Raw genomic sequence first — 14814 nt, forward strand, 5'->3', positions numbered from 1 at the left:
CAATGACTGAGCACGAACCAATAATGTGTTATTCCTTTTGAAAAAAAAAAAAAAAGCCTTTGAGGATGCCCAGAAGGATATAAGAAAGGGGCAGAACTGACAGCAAGCCATTTGGTACATGGAAGGATATAGATTCACTGGACTTAGTGGCAAGGGTTTAACGTGACCTCACCTAATCCCTGTACTGGAGAAGCCTACGGGAGACTCAGGTTGTATTTGTTTAGAGCACAATTACTCTGTCGGATTGAAAGCTTCTGGAGGACAAAGATAGTGCTTCTTGTTCACTACTGTATGAAGAGTACCCAGCACTGTGCCTGACACATGGAGGGCACTCCATGGATACATGTTGGCAGACTTAATATATGGATGGATTGATGGATGGATGGATAGATAAAAATACCAGCTTAACATATGTGTACCATAAACAAGATAAAAAGCATTTGTCCATTATTGAATCCAAGTTTTAAAGGAACAGAAAAACATCCCTGAATCCAGGCCTGCTGCAGGTGACAGTGGGAAATAAAGGGAGGTAGTTTTAAGAGAAAGGTAAAATTCATCTTTTCCCCACTTCACCATTCCCCTCTTGTACATTCTCTTACAGATCTCTTTTCTACTCACAGACTTGGAAGATTTTAGGTTTTGGAGTTAACAGGCCAAACAAATGATTCTCTGCAATCATTGATTCAACAAACACTTCCTCAGCTAGGCATGCCACTAGGCAATGGGCACACAGACAAGCAGGAGACAGGTTAGTAAACATCATTTAAGGTGGGTGTGATATGGTAAGACAGCGGATTCCTATGCGAATACAGAATAATCATGCCCAGCTCCATTTGGGGAGATCAGATGACATGACAAGCATCCCAGATGGTACAATGGCAAGGGCCAGGGGAATAAGAGGAAGGATGGCCCATATCAGAAGTAGAGGAAGTGAGAACACAAATTCGGTTCCTTCTCTCTAGACGCTCAGGGCACCCTGCACACATCTCATTATTGTAGTAAGAGCAAAGATTGAAATGACCTGCCAATTGTCTTTGTTTTCCACACTAGATTATGAGCTCAGTGAGATCAGAGGTTATATTATTTATCCCTGTACTCCCAGAACCCCGCAGAGTTTCTGGGATACAAATGATACTTAATTGAATGAATAAGAACTTTAGCATGGGGAGGTAACATACCATAACAGTTAAGGAAATAATTAAAAGCATTGAAACACATTTTGCTGTGAGACCTTGAGCTACTTCTCTGTGCCTCAGTTTCCTCATTTGTAAAGTGAGGATAATAATAGTACCTACCTGTATCAGTTGGATCCTCCAAGAAGCAGATACTGAGACAGAGTCAGGAATGTAAGAGATATATCAGTTTATTGTGAAAATACAGGGAAGAGAAAGTAGAACTGGAGGGGGATAGCCTTAGACCATGATGCAGATCAGACAAAAGCTTGGCCAACCCAAAGGGGAGCTCTGGAACAAAGACTTCCTATAAAAGAAGTCCCTACATTGGGCAGAAATGGTCAGGCCATAGTATCCCCACTGTGCTCAGTCATTGGCTGGGGCTGTCCAGGAAAAGCATGGCTTAAAGGCACTGCAGCTGGAGGCTATAGTCGAGCTGCACTTCCTGCAGATAAAGCTGAGTTCTCTCCTAAAGGGAGATCTGAATGGCACACTTCCACAATGGTTACACTACCTAATGGCTTATGAAGCTTCCATTAGTTTACACAGATAAATCACTCAAAACAGTACCCAGAAGACAGTAGCACTGTTAAAGGTTTTGATATTACTGTAAATTATCTGTACAGCCACATATAACTTCAAAACTTGAGTCTATGTTGGGGATTAAAAATTCAAATGACAACAGGAGCTAGGCAGAAAACACTCCATAAACTGACCTGAGTTAGATAAAAGGGGGTAAGGAGGCCAAGGTCTCTGTGGCCTACTGGAGAGTGCACTCCCTGCCTAAACATATTCAGATTAAAAAGAACACCAAAGAAAATAGCCATTATTCAAGCCTAGCTAAGGTTCAAACATTGAAAACTAAATTTTTTTAGAACTTTATGAAAAAAACCCAGAAACTATGCAAAGATCTTCTCCATCACTTTCGATCATTGACAGTTAGGCAGAGTATCACAGGGATCCTGTTTTTCATAATCCATGCTGGTGAACTTGACCTCTCTATGTTTTAGAATTGACAGTACAATCTAAAAAGATATCAAGGAATATTGAGGTATTTTTCTGCACATTTTTATTTCAGTGAATACAATGATCTGCTGGATATTAAACATTGCTTATTTATTTTCTCTCCAACAAGAGAAAGAGAAGAACAATTACCTTCATTAAAGAGTATAAATTATGCCTGAATGCTATAAGACACTCAGGGTATCTGCCTATAGGAATTAAGCAAACAGATTTGTCCAGCAAGTCTCCAAGAAGAGATGGAGTGGTAGCTAGGGTTCTGGCCCTATAACAGTGTGGAAAAGACCCATATCAGTGCAGTGCCACACTGTACTGATACCTGTTTGAGACTTGGCCCATGGCAGTGGGAAAGTACTACTGCAAATGCAATCATGCTGGTGGCAGAACAGTAGTCAGAAGAGGACCCAGTCTATCATTATTTGGATACAGCCTGCCCAGGCCCTCCTCTGCACAGTAACAGCAGGAGACTGTTTTACAAAGTCCTTGGTCACTGATCTGGATCTTGGCTCTGGAGCCAGCTGTCCCAAGCAAGTTACAGCTCTGCTACCAGTGCTGACTTAGCTATGAAGGACAACACCACTCCTGATACTTAGTATTATAAGGGCATACTCTTAATATAAGTAATATACTCTGACCTGCTGAGGGGGGAAAGGAATGTGAACACCCTTATTACACTTAAATATCATGAAAAGCCATACAGCTTTTATTGAAAGTAATGCGTCAAAAGCACACACACACAAAAACACAAGGTCAAAAACACAAGGTCTGTCCAGAAAAAGTCCAGCCATTGTTAATATAATGAGAATGGTTTGCACGACATCTATGTAACCTGGCAGCCAAGGAGAAAAGACTGGAATGTGCGTGCGTGAACAATGATGACCTCACTTCCCAAAGAGGGGGAAGTAGACACTGTTGAGTAAGCATGTGTACTGTGTGGCTGTCGAATTCCAAATTACTGTAGAGCAACAAATCTACATTAAATTTTTTGTTAAGCTTGAACATTCCTCTGTGGAAACCATTTTGATGATTCAGAAGACCACAGCTGTGGGCAACTGGTGGTTGGCCGCTTTATCATGATAACATGCCCACTCATGCATCATGTCTGCTGCAGAGTTTTTTGGTGAAATATCAAATCATCCTGGTGACTCAGCCCCACTATAGCCCAGATTTGGTGCCTTGACTTCTGGCTTTTCTGAAAAATTAAAATTACCTTTGAGAGTGGGGAGGTTTCAGACCATCCATGAGATTCAGGAAAATATGACAGGGCAGCTGATGGTGACTGGGAGAACTGTGTGAGGTCCCACACTTAGAAGGGGACTGAGGTATCACTATCCTATGTACAATGTTTCTTGTATCTTCTTCAATAAATGTCTCTATTTTTCATACTATATGGCTGGAAACCTTTTGGACAGACCTCAAGGAGATATCACGTGCCTAAATGACAGACCTTGATAACACATGAAAAGGTCACACCAATCTCTCTGAACTCTGAAATTCTGGGATCTATATAAAGAGATTTGACAATTCATTCTGTTTTTAATTGCACTGAATGGTATGACAGGCAAACTTCAGGGAACACAAAAACTTTACTTCAATTTTGCACGACAGGATAATGTTGTTAATATATTCAAGTGAAATTTACATAACATAAACTATTTTCAAGTGAAAGCAATTCAGTGGCATTTAGTGCATTCATAATGGTGTGCAACCATCACCTCTATCTAGTTCCAAAATATTTCCATCACTCCAAAGTAAAACCTCTTACTCATTAAGTATATTTCCCAACTCCCCTCTGCATAGCCCTGACAACCACCAATCTACCTTCTGACTTTGGATTTATCTATTCTGTATATTTTATATAAATGGAAACATATAGTGTCAACTTTTTTGTGTGTGTGGCTTCCTTTACTTATTATGTTTTAGAGGGTTATCCATATTTTGGCATGTATCAGAATTTCATTCCTTTCCATTGTATGCATATACCACAATTTGTCTATCGATTCATCCACTGATGAACACTTAAGATGTAAACATTTTAACTGACAACCAGGGATCCAAATTTAAGTTAAAATTCAATAGTGTATTCTAAATGCAAATAACTCAACTGAGGTGACAGCTGAATAGAAACCATAACACAACTCACTTAAAGTTTGTTTAGTTTTTTTAAAACATCAGTTGTAAAATGGTGTTCATTTCAGAAATCTTATTATAAAATCGAGGAAATATGATGTTTAAGGAGTTGTCACAAGGGCGGTGATTTTTGTCATTTTTGCCTATATTGTTCTCCATGTCTGAACAAGGCACATATTAGTTACTCAATAAATGTTAGATAATTAAAGAAATCAGGTTGACTATCTGGACCCTGAGACTAATACATTTGGTAAGGTAGAGGGATGGATCCAGGATAATTTCTCAAGACTTTCTGTGTAGGTGCCATTAACTAGGATAATAGGTATAGAAATATGAACACTGGTGACTCACCATTGACTATGATATTGGTTGAAGGTTTGCCATATATGGTCTTTATTATGTTGGGGCACTTTCCTTCTATACTGATTTTATTATTTTAATCATAAATGGATGTATATCTTATCAAATACTTTTCCTGCATCTATTGATAAGGTCATATAATTTTTATTCTTTGTTGTGTTAATGTGGTATATTACATTGATCAATTTCTGTATGTTGAACCATCCTTATGCCCCTGGAATGAACCCCACTTGATCGTGATTATTTTTTAAATGTATTGTTATATTCAATTTGCTAGTATTTTGTTTAGGATTTTTGTATCTATATTCATCAGAGATACTGGTCTGTAGTTTTCTTTTTTTGTGTTGTCTTTGCCAAGTTTTGGCCTCAGGCTTATGGTGGCCTCATAAAATGTGTCAGGAAGTATTGCCTCTTCTTCAACTTTTTGGAAGAGCTTGAGAAGAACAGGTATCAAATTTTCTTTGAATGTTTGGTAGAATTCACTAGTGAAGCCATCTGTTCCTGGACTTTTATTTTTTGGAAGGTTTTTGATGGTTGTTTCAATTTTCTCACTGTTGATCTGTCTATTTAGATTTTGCAGTTCTTCATGATTCAGTCCAGGAAGGTTACATATTTCTAAGAACTATCTATTTCTTCTTGGTTATTGAATTTGGTGGCATATAGTCTTTCATAATGTTGTAGGAGGATCCTTTATATGTCCATGATGTCTGTGGTAACTTTTCCTCTTTCATTTCTGACTTTGTTTATATGAATCTTTTCTCTTTTTTCCTTAGTGAGTCTAGCTGGGAGTTTGTCAATTTTGTTAATCTTTTCAAAGAACAAGCTCTTTGTTGTGTTATTTTTTTGTATGATACTACTCAGCTCTAAGAAAAAATGAAATACTGTCATTTACAACAACATGGATGACTTTGAGAATATTATGTTAAGCGAAATAAGTCAGCCAGAAAAAGCTAAGAACCATATGATTTTACTCATATGTGGTATATAAAACTGAAACTCATAAGCACAAATGAAAGTATGGCGATTATCAGAGGGAAGGGGTTATGGAGGTAGTAAAGGGTAAAGGGGGATAAATATATGATGATGGAAGACAGGTTGACTGTGAGCGGTAGGCACAAAATGCAATATACAGACCATGTATTATAGAAGTGTATACCTAAAACCTATATGATCAGATTTACCAATGTCACCCCAATAAATTTAATAAAAAAGAACACTTGTGATATAGGAATTATCTCAGAATTCTTACTATTAATTATTTCCATTTTTACTTTTTATTCTTCCATTTTCACACTCCTTTTATACAACCCTATATGAAATAAGGTAAAAGAAAAGTGATAAGGTGGTCTATAAACATAAGGAGATAATGCTGCTACTTACAAACATTTTCACTTTAATATTCTGTGGTTTAGTTTTTCTTCTTGTATGTCCTATCCTGTTCTCATCCCTGCAGAATGTCACTTCATCTCTTATATGTCCAATTTTCTATGGTTATTATGAAAGTTAGAGTATTGGCTATTCTAATTTGATTTGGCAGTTTATTAATTCTGTTCTCTGCCTTATGAATTACAGAATGTCTCCCATTGAATTGAACTTACCTAGAAAAGCAGACCATGGTCCACTGTGACTCTGTGTGACACCACTTTGTGACTAGAGGACAGATCATTACATTTTAGTTTATTATAATCACTTCCTCCCTTGTAGACTGACTCTTCCACAACAAAAGAAAAAAATAATTCAAGCTTACCTTAATTTAGTAAAAATGTTTTGGTACTTTTTGTTTCTTGAAATTATTTTATTATAAGAATATTCTAACCTTGAATAATATATACCCCAAAATAGATCATGCCTGTGAAGGAAAAAGAAATACTATTTCAACACACAATAAAATTGTTCCATGTATACTAGAGTTTCTTGAGCTCTGGTCTTTTGTCAGATGTCTTCAAACAACATACTAATTTGACTTCAAAGTACAGTGTAGCATTATGGTTAGTATCATTTTCCCCTCAACAAGTGATAGCCTGAGTGGACAGGGAGAGTTTATAGTACAAAACTCTTTCTTGTGACACAAACTTGGGATCTGACTTCTATTATTACAGTCATGCATCAGGCACTTTCAGTAACACTAGTTCCAATGACCTGAGGAAGATCTTCAAAACTGCTGCTTCCCAGATGACCCTTTGTCTAGAAACTCATGCTGTGAGAACTAAAAGCTCTTTAATATGAGAGATGGCCAACCAGTGTTCAGGGGTTAGGAGGAGGAAAATCTGTTCTATAATTGCAGAGCAAGCTAACACAGGTCAGCCACAGGTGTCCAAATGTTGAATAAGAGAAAAAAGTTGCATTAGGTCCCACTTAGGCCTCTAGCAGCAAAAACATGACTCCACTGCATGGACTTTCTATTTAGGAACTCTCTAGTTGATGGCAGCTCAGAATTTCTGCTTTTTATCTTCCTTGATTCCATTCTCATTCCACCTTTCTGACATTTTAATTTAAATGAGTAAAAACAGCTTCAAAACTTTACTTGCAAAGGTTTTGGTTGAAGAAACCTCACACTGAGTCATCTGCTCAATAAACACTCATGCTTGTTCACTAAGGGCAGGGCCCCAGACCAGGCCCCGAGACGCAGGGGATACAATGATGAATAAGACCGAGTTTGTGATCTTGAGGAGTCAGGCTTCTTTCCTCAAGTCTGGCAGCTCTGCCTGTGGGGCCCAAAAGGCTTCATGGGATGTTTTCCAATAGAACTTGAATGGGTAAGTGGTTCTCTTGACAGATGATGGGGCCAATGATAGTGATATTGTAGGTACAGAAAACAGCAAATCAAATAGGCAGAAGCAAATGTGAAGTCTGTTTGGTCAATTGAAAATAATTTAATATTGGAGCAAGTGTAAGGTTTCAATGGAAGAAAATGGAGGGCCATGAGGTTAGATATAGCAAGGGTAAAGATAGATGGAGAATGACAAACCAATAAACTTAGACTTCATCCTGTAGATAGCTGGGGAGAGGGAAATGACAGGGTCAGATCTATGTATCATTTTAGAGATGTTTTGTGTTGGTGACCAATTGGAGGGGAAGAGACTAGAAAGTAGGACAGAGTAAAAGAAGATTTTATAGAGAACAGAAAATAGATGAAAAAGGGAAGTTACACATTATTAACTATTGTTAACTATTTCCATCACCATGAATAATCAAAAGCAAACAGTCTAAAAGTTTCCTGATTTTGTATCCATACTTCTCTTATGAAGATACAACATGTTTAGGTATTTGTTTGTTTCTTTTATTAATTGTTTTTGGGGGACAGGAAGGGGAAAAGTATTTCTTTTTAAAGAGCGTTATTCTTTACAAAAGCCCTTCCATGATTAAGGAAATAACAATCAATAATATCTCATCAGTATGCACCAGATGGGATATATTCCTTTGTGGTATATTCAAAATTGACTATGCCTCTGAGTCACAAAACCAGTTCAATTCCCTACTCTGTCATTTAATAGATTTCTATGATTAAGCAAGGTGTCTAACTTCTTTAGGTTGTTATCTTTTTAAAGCTGTGTATCAGTCAGGGTCTCAGTCAAGAAACAGAAGGCACACTCAAAGAGTAAAATTGAGTAAAGAAAATTCATCAAAAGATGATGAAGCACCCTGGACTAGCAATAGTGGTGACCCAATACCAACCTTTGCTTGAACCTGGAGAGAACAGAGAGAGAGAGAGAAAGAGAAAGAGAGTGTGCTGTAGCTGTAGGACAGATAGATGCTGCTATGGACTAACCACTGATAATTAGTAGCCTAGCAGAAAGGGAGCTTGAGGAAAAAAATACCTGAAACTCACTTTTTTTTTTTTTTTGCCCTCAAATATCCCACCAGTGCTTACATTGGCTGAATACTTCCAGAGGCAAGAGTTCACTGATGCATTCTATAAAGGTCAGCTTCCAGGGCTACAGAAAGGATGAGCAAAAGAGTAGAGAGTAGATCTAGAGGTCAGATGGAAGATAACCAGTCCAAAATGTAATAATGGTTGTCTACCTCATACAAAGATTTTCTGTGAGGGTAAAATGAGATATTATATGTAAAAATACTTTAAAAACTATAAACAAAACACAAATATAATAATTACAAGATCCATCCTATAAGAAGTAAATAAGAAAGTATAATGCCAATCGATTGTATGGGTCTCCTGAGATTTACAGAATTCAAACTTTCAAATCAAGAGTATCCCCTAGACTGGAATTTTTCTGTCTGGTTAAAAGTTTCAGTAGCAAATAGCTGTTTAAGTGAAAAATGGTTTCCCTAGTGGGGTCAATTTGACAATGGTCAGGCAGGACTCAGACACCTACGCATCAGCATCTTGTTATTTTTCTGCTCTTCTCCTTTCCCAGCTCCAATCCTAACCTTTGCCAGCAGCAAAATTAACAAAAATTCTAGAAAGCTATTCCATTTTCTTTTGTGGTTCAGGACCAGTTCTTATAAATGCCAGTTCATTTGCTAAAGAACAGTCAACAAATATTTGTAAAGTACCTACAATGTGCTTAGTTTAAAAGCTAAGTGTCTACTCACTGGTGGATAACGAGCCATGACAATATTTCTTTAGCATACAAATCTTACAATCTGATTTATAATTTTTTCCTTCTTGTTCATTCCTCTCCAGCCATACTGACCTCCTTATTATTCCTCAAACCCTTATAGGTTCAGTCTTGCCTCTGATTGTTCTTTCTGCTGATTCTCCAGATAGCCACACAGCTAACTTCATTTCCATCCAGTTTGTTCAAAGGCTACCTTCTCAATGCCCACCCTCTTCAAGATTGCAACCCCCAACCAAGCTCCTAACCCCCCTTTGTCCTACTCTACTATTCCTCTCATAGCACTTATAACCTTCTAACATGCTATATAATGCACATATTTATTATGGTTGTTCTTGATACCTATCTTCCCTTGTGCCCCTATGGACAGGGATGTTTTGTTTTGTTCACTGATGCAACCCAAGCATCTACAACTTAGACTGGCCTATACAAATATTCATTGAATGAATGAATGAATGAATCAATCAATCAATCAATCAACCATCCAACCAGTCATGTGAAGTCATGTCAGTAGGCTCAATAATATTATCAAGTTTTTGTTAATGGAAAATTTAAAAGTTGAAAAAAGAAAGCTATGGTGGTGTATTTTAAATCTAATAGCCTCATCTCAACTATAATTTGTTCCAAATGTTTTGCTTGTAGGTGAAAACTCATATAGGTGATGATTAATCCCCATTATAATTAAATGTAAATGCTGCAACATTTCTATTAAAGGAAATATAAGATCAAGCATTAAGCTGGTACTATAGATAATAAGTGTTTGTAATTAACACACTGTGGATAACTGTAAACTCTGTCATTACACAAATAAAATGTAAAAACTCCTAAAGCACCTGGGGATTCTGTGGCAGCTGCCATGTCAACACTAGCCACTTTGCCAGTTGTTCAGAGGCTGTGCAAATTAGAACAAACTGGTACTAACACACACAATGCATTTGGGAGCCATTTTTGCACAACAGACGTTTAGAGATTTCTTTCTTAAAATATCACATCCTGATGCATAAATAGGTGGAGTTGAGATAAACTTCAAACTGGTAAGGGGAGTAAGCCCTGAAGATGTGTACCCAGTTTAGGTACACCTCTGAGTAAACTATCACTAGGCTCTGATTGAGTGAACATAGGTTCCCTGTGAAGTAAATTTGGATCCAAAAATGTATGGCTTGAATATGTAGAAAATATACATTGAGGGGCTAGTATAATTATTTTGTTGCAGAGATACTGGAAAATCCAACAAAACACTCAAATGATAGAACTAGGTATGAAGATATCAAAGAGTTAAATGGTTTCTTTACAGGAGCCAAACCTTCCTGCTTTCATCGCCCAAAGAGCTATAGAGTCAGAAAGACCAGGAAGCCACTGCACAGCTGTCTTTTTTAATCAATGAAGGACAAGATTTTTAGTGGACCCTGTCACACATTAAACTCACCTTGGACAGTGACCTTAATTCTACTTCAGTTGTAATTAGCCTCATACATAAAATGTTTGCATGTGCGTGTGTGTGTATACCTGATGAATATGTTTGGGTTTCTCACTTCAACAGAGAAATACATTCAGATTCAAATTGAACTGTTCCAAATCAAGAATTAAAATCTGACTTGTTAGTTTTTTACTAGATATCGTGTGCTATGGGCTGAATTGTGTCCCCATAAAATTCATATGTTGAGGTCTTAACCTCCAGTACCTCAAAATATGACTGTATTTAGAGATAGGCCCTCTAAAGAGGTAGTAATTAAAGTAAAATGAAGTTATACAAGTAGAGAAAAGGGAACCCTAGTACACTGTTGGTGGGAATGCAGATTGGTGCAGCCACTGTGGAAAACAGTATGGAATTTCATCAAAAAAATTTAAAATGGAACTGCTTTTTGACCCAGAAATTCCACAGCTGGGTTTACACCCTAAGGATCCTGAAACACCAATTCAAAAGAACCTCTGCATTCCAATGTTCATAGCAACACAATTTACAATAGCCAAGTGCTGGAAGCAGCCTAAGTGCCCATTAGTAAATGAGTGGATCAAAAAACTATGGTACATCTACACAACAGAATACTACACAGCAGAAAGAAAGAAGGGGCTCCTACCCTTCGAGGCAGCATGGGTGGAACTGGAGAGCATTATGCTAAGTGAAATAAGCCAGGCAGTGAAAGACAAATACCATATGATCTCAAGTATAAGTGGAACCTAATCAACAAAACAAATAATCAAGAAAAATATAACCAGAGACACAGAAATAAAGAACAAACTGACAATAACCAGAGGGGAGTAGGGAGGTGGGTAATGGGGAAAAGAAAAGGAAGGGTGGTCAAGAAACATGTATAAAGGACCCATGGACAAAGCCAAAGGGGGAGGGTAGGATTGAGGGTGGGAGGTGGGGATGGGTGGGGCAGGGGAAAGTGGCAGTGGGAAAATGGAGACAACTGTACTTGAACAACAATTTAAAATAAAGTGGATGCTAATCCAGTTTTTAGCTGACGTTTTTATACAAAGAGATTAGGACATAAAAACACAGAGAAAAAAACCATGTGAAGACAAAGTTAGCCATGTACCTGACAAAGAAAATATGCATATAGGCAGAGGGATTTCTGGAAGTAAATCACTAGATTATGCAGAATTAGACCAGTATATCAACTCCTACCTCCAAAAACATACAAATTTATACATTTGGAGGTTAATTTTTTCAATTAATTTTGAGAAGTAATAAAATACACATATCTTAATGGTTCAGTTTGATGAGTTTTGACAAAGTGATAAACCCTGTAGTCAACACCCCAATCAAAATATAGTATTATATTTCAATCACCCCAGAGAGTTCCCTTGTGCCTCTTTGCAGTCAACCTCTCTCTCCAACTATAGGTACTTATTTTTAAGCAGATATAATAGCAGTAATGGTAATGACTATTGTTTATGGATGGTTAACATGAGTATTTACTGAATGCCCACATGCCAGGCACTGTACATACACAGTATTCCATTTAATTTCCATGTCAAAGATTAGCACTAACTCCATTGGTCTCTTTGGAATAAAAGAGGGGATTGGGGGGGGGGACCAAGAAGTTAATTATGCATGCAAGGTCATATAACAACTGAGTGGTGGGATCAGACCTGAACCAAGAATATATGAATTAGCTCTGGCTGGTGTGGCTCAGTGGATTGAGTGCCAGCCTGCAAACCAAAGGGTCGCTAGTCTGATTCCCAGTCAGGGCACATGCCTGGGTTGTGAGCCAGGTCCCTGGTAGGGGGTGTGCAAGAGACAACCACACATTGATGTCTCTCTCCCTCTCTTTCTCCCTTTTTTCTCCTCTCTCTAAATATAAAATCTTTTTATTAATACAAATAAAACCTTTTTAAAATGCAAATATTCTTATTAGAATCCCTCTTGTGAAATTGTATCACCTCTACACAAATGCTAATGAGGCTCTTGTTAATTTGAAAAATACACTAGCAATGGAAGTAATGAGGCCACCAGCTCAAACTCACAGCCCCACCTCTATTACAAACATAACCAAGTACCATATATTTTAACAAGCAAGCAAAGGTTTCAGAGGCTAACACTAATGGAAATTAAAGGGGATTACTTACAAGTTCTTCAACTGCATGGAAATCCCTCATGTATTTCTAGACCAATTAGGAGAGGGGGCATATCCTCTGTATAGGTGTGTGGGTCACAACCCCATTAGCCCCACAACAGAGTTAGTGCTTTGGAAAATGAAAGAAGGAGTCCAACCACACACTTGCTCTTGGTCAACCTCAGGGCGATCGTCCACCACACCCAGGAGCCACAGGCTATGAACAGCACTGCACTGTCAATTTCTTGCAGAAGCCAGGAGGCAAATATCTGTATTGAACCTTTTCATTCCTAGTTACATTAATTTTATTCAGTGTTTTAAACTCAACCCACTCACATTTACAAAACACTTCACACAGACTACTTCCCTCATGAATGGAGCTCCATTCACATCTCGCTTAAAACATCAAACATTCTGAAATGACTGAGGTTAACGCTTGTTCAGTGTCATTTGCAAGTATTATAAGAAACTAGGCACACAAATGCAGGAGGGCAATGTAAAACAGCCTCGTTAAGAGATTCTATTAAAAGAAAGCAGCTAGGTAAGGGGCACAGGTAGGTTTTCAGGAACCCACAGGGCTGGTGCCAAACAGTTTTGTGGAGGTGGGTATTTGATTCCCCAGAGGAAAGATATTATAGTACCAGTTTACACCTTGGGAATCAATGTGACTCATTTTCCCCCAAACTGGAGTTGTTTTCTAAAAGTCCCTCCCCTCAGTTTCCCAGTGGTCTCCCCAAATCCCTTAACGAATTTATGGGGGTGGGGGGAGTATTCTCTCCTTTTTAAAACGAATTCGTCTCCTGCAGGTTCAAGACTTCAAGACGTGAGTTTACCAAATCCCAAATGTTTGACCATCCCCAGCCCGAAGAGAGGCAACAATTACAACACAAATACACTCTCCCAAACACCTGAGCCTCCCTTTATTCCTCCGCCGAACAGGAGCACTGCTTAGTACAAAAGAAGCCGCACTCTTAATGTCCTCTAGAACTACCCCCAGGTCCAGGGCCACAGCGGGCTCTGAAGCGGGAAAAGCACTGGAGGGTGGTGCTTCTCCTCAATTAGCGGCTGTCACGCGGAGGAGCCCCCAGAGGATCCGCGCGCACCCGCCCAGCACCCTGGGACCCCGCTCGCTCCAAGCCGCCTGGACTTTTTGGCGCCACCAGATAGTTCAGCAAAGCCACTCCGAAGATAGCTCAGGAAAAGCGCGGAGGGGAGTGGCACGAGGCTGTGGCTTCTCCGGGCTGCAGGGTTGGGGCAAGGAGGGACACGCGCCACCCAAGTTTCGGTTGTCTCTGGGGCCCGGAAGTCTGGGAGGCGAGCAATGGAGTGACTGGGACGTAAACTCCAGACAGGCAGCGGAGAGTCCCCTGCTGCGCGGTGGTCGGGGTTGGGGTGGCCCCAAAGGTGCCGCGGGGCGACCCTCTCCTACAAGGCCCCACTCCGTGTCCCTAGGAGTGGAGGTGGCGGGGCTGGGGGATCAGAACAGCACAGTCGCGGCCACGTGGCCGCGCGGCCGCCAACGCCCGTGACAGCAGGTGGGCGGGGCGTTACGGGCCCCGGGCAGGCCCCGGGATCCGCTACCTGGTTCTTGAGGCGCATCGTCTCGGTGGAGTGGTCCGGCTTGCGGTGGCAGAGGCTGGGCGCGGCGCGGCTGGCGGGAGAAGGTCTACGGAGTCGCAGCGCGTTAGCAGGCTCTCTGGTTTGCTTGCTCACAGCCTCAGCTCAGCGCCTCAGCACCGCTGCTTCGCCACCCCCGTCCTTGTCACCGTCGCCTCCAGGGGGCGCCTGCGCAGGGGCGGAGGGCTTATCCCTGAGAGTCAGTCCCGTCGTGGCCCAGGCGCCTAGCTCTGGACTTAGCATCAAGTCATGCTCCAAAAGTTGAACGAATAAACCTCCCTTTTTTCCAATACTGCTACATGTGTTTAAATTTTAAGTGAAGTAAAATTCTTTGCAGTTCAAGTCTACCAACACCATTTGGACAGATGTTATTGG

General features: G+C 39.8%; 1 protein-coding gene across 1 annotated transcript in view; it reads right to left on the minus strand.

Moving 5' to 3' along the window:
* ELAVL4 (ELAV like RNA binding protein 4) overlaps window positions 1–14520 on the minus strand; it is a 145128-nt gene extending 130608 nt beyond the window's left edge. Inside the window, exon 1 of the mRNA XM_045858777.1 lies at window positions 14404–14520. Within this exon, the coding sequence (XP_045714733.1) occupies window positions 14404–14421 (18 nt within the window). The 5' untranslated portion in view covers window positions 14422–14520. The remainder of the gene's footprint in view (window positions 1–14403) is intronic.
* Window positions 14521–14814: the final 294 nt, after the last annotated feature.

Source organism: Phyllostomus hastatus, unplaced genomic scaffold (genome assembly GCF_019186645.2).
Source record: "Phyllostomus hastatus isolate PE091 unplaced genomic scaffold, TTU_PhHast_1.1 phas_contig_147, whole genome shotgun sequence".
NCBI classification, from domain to species: domain Eukaryota; kingdom Metazoa; phylum Chordata; class Mammalia; order Chiroptera; family Phyllostomidae; genus Phyllostomus; species Phyllostomus hastatus.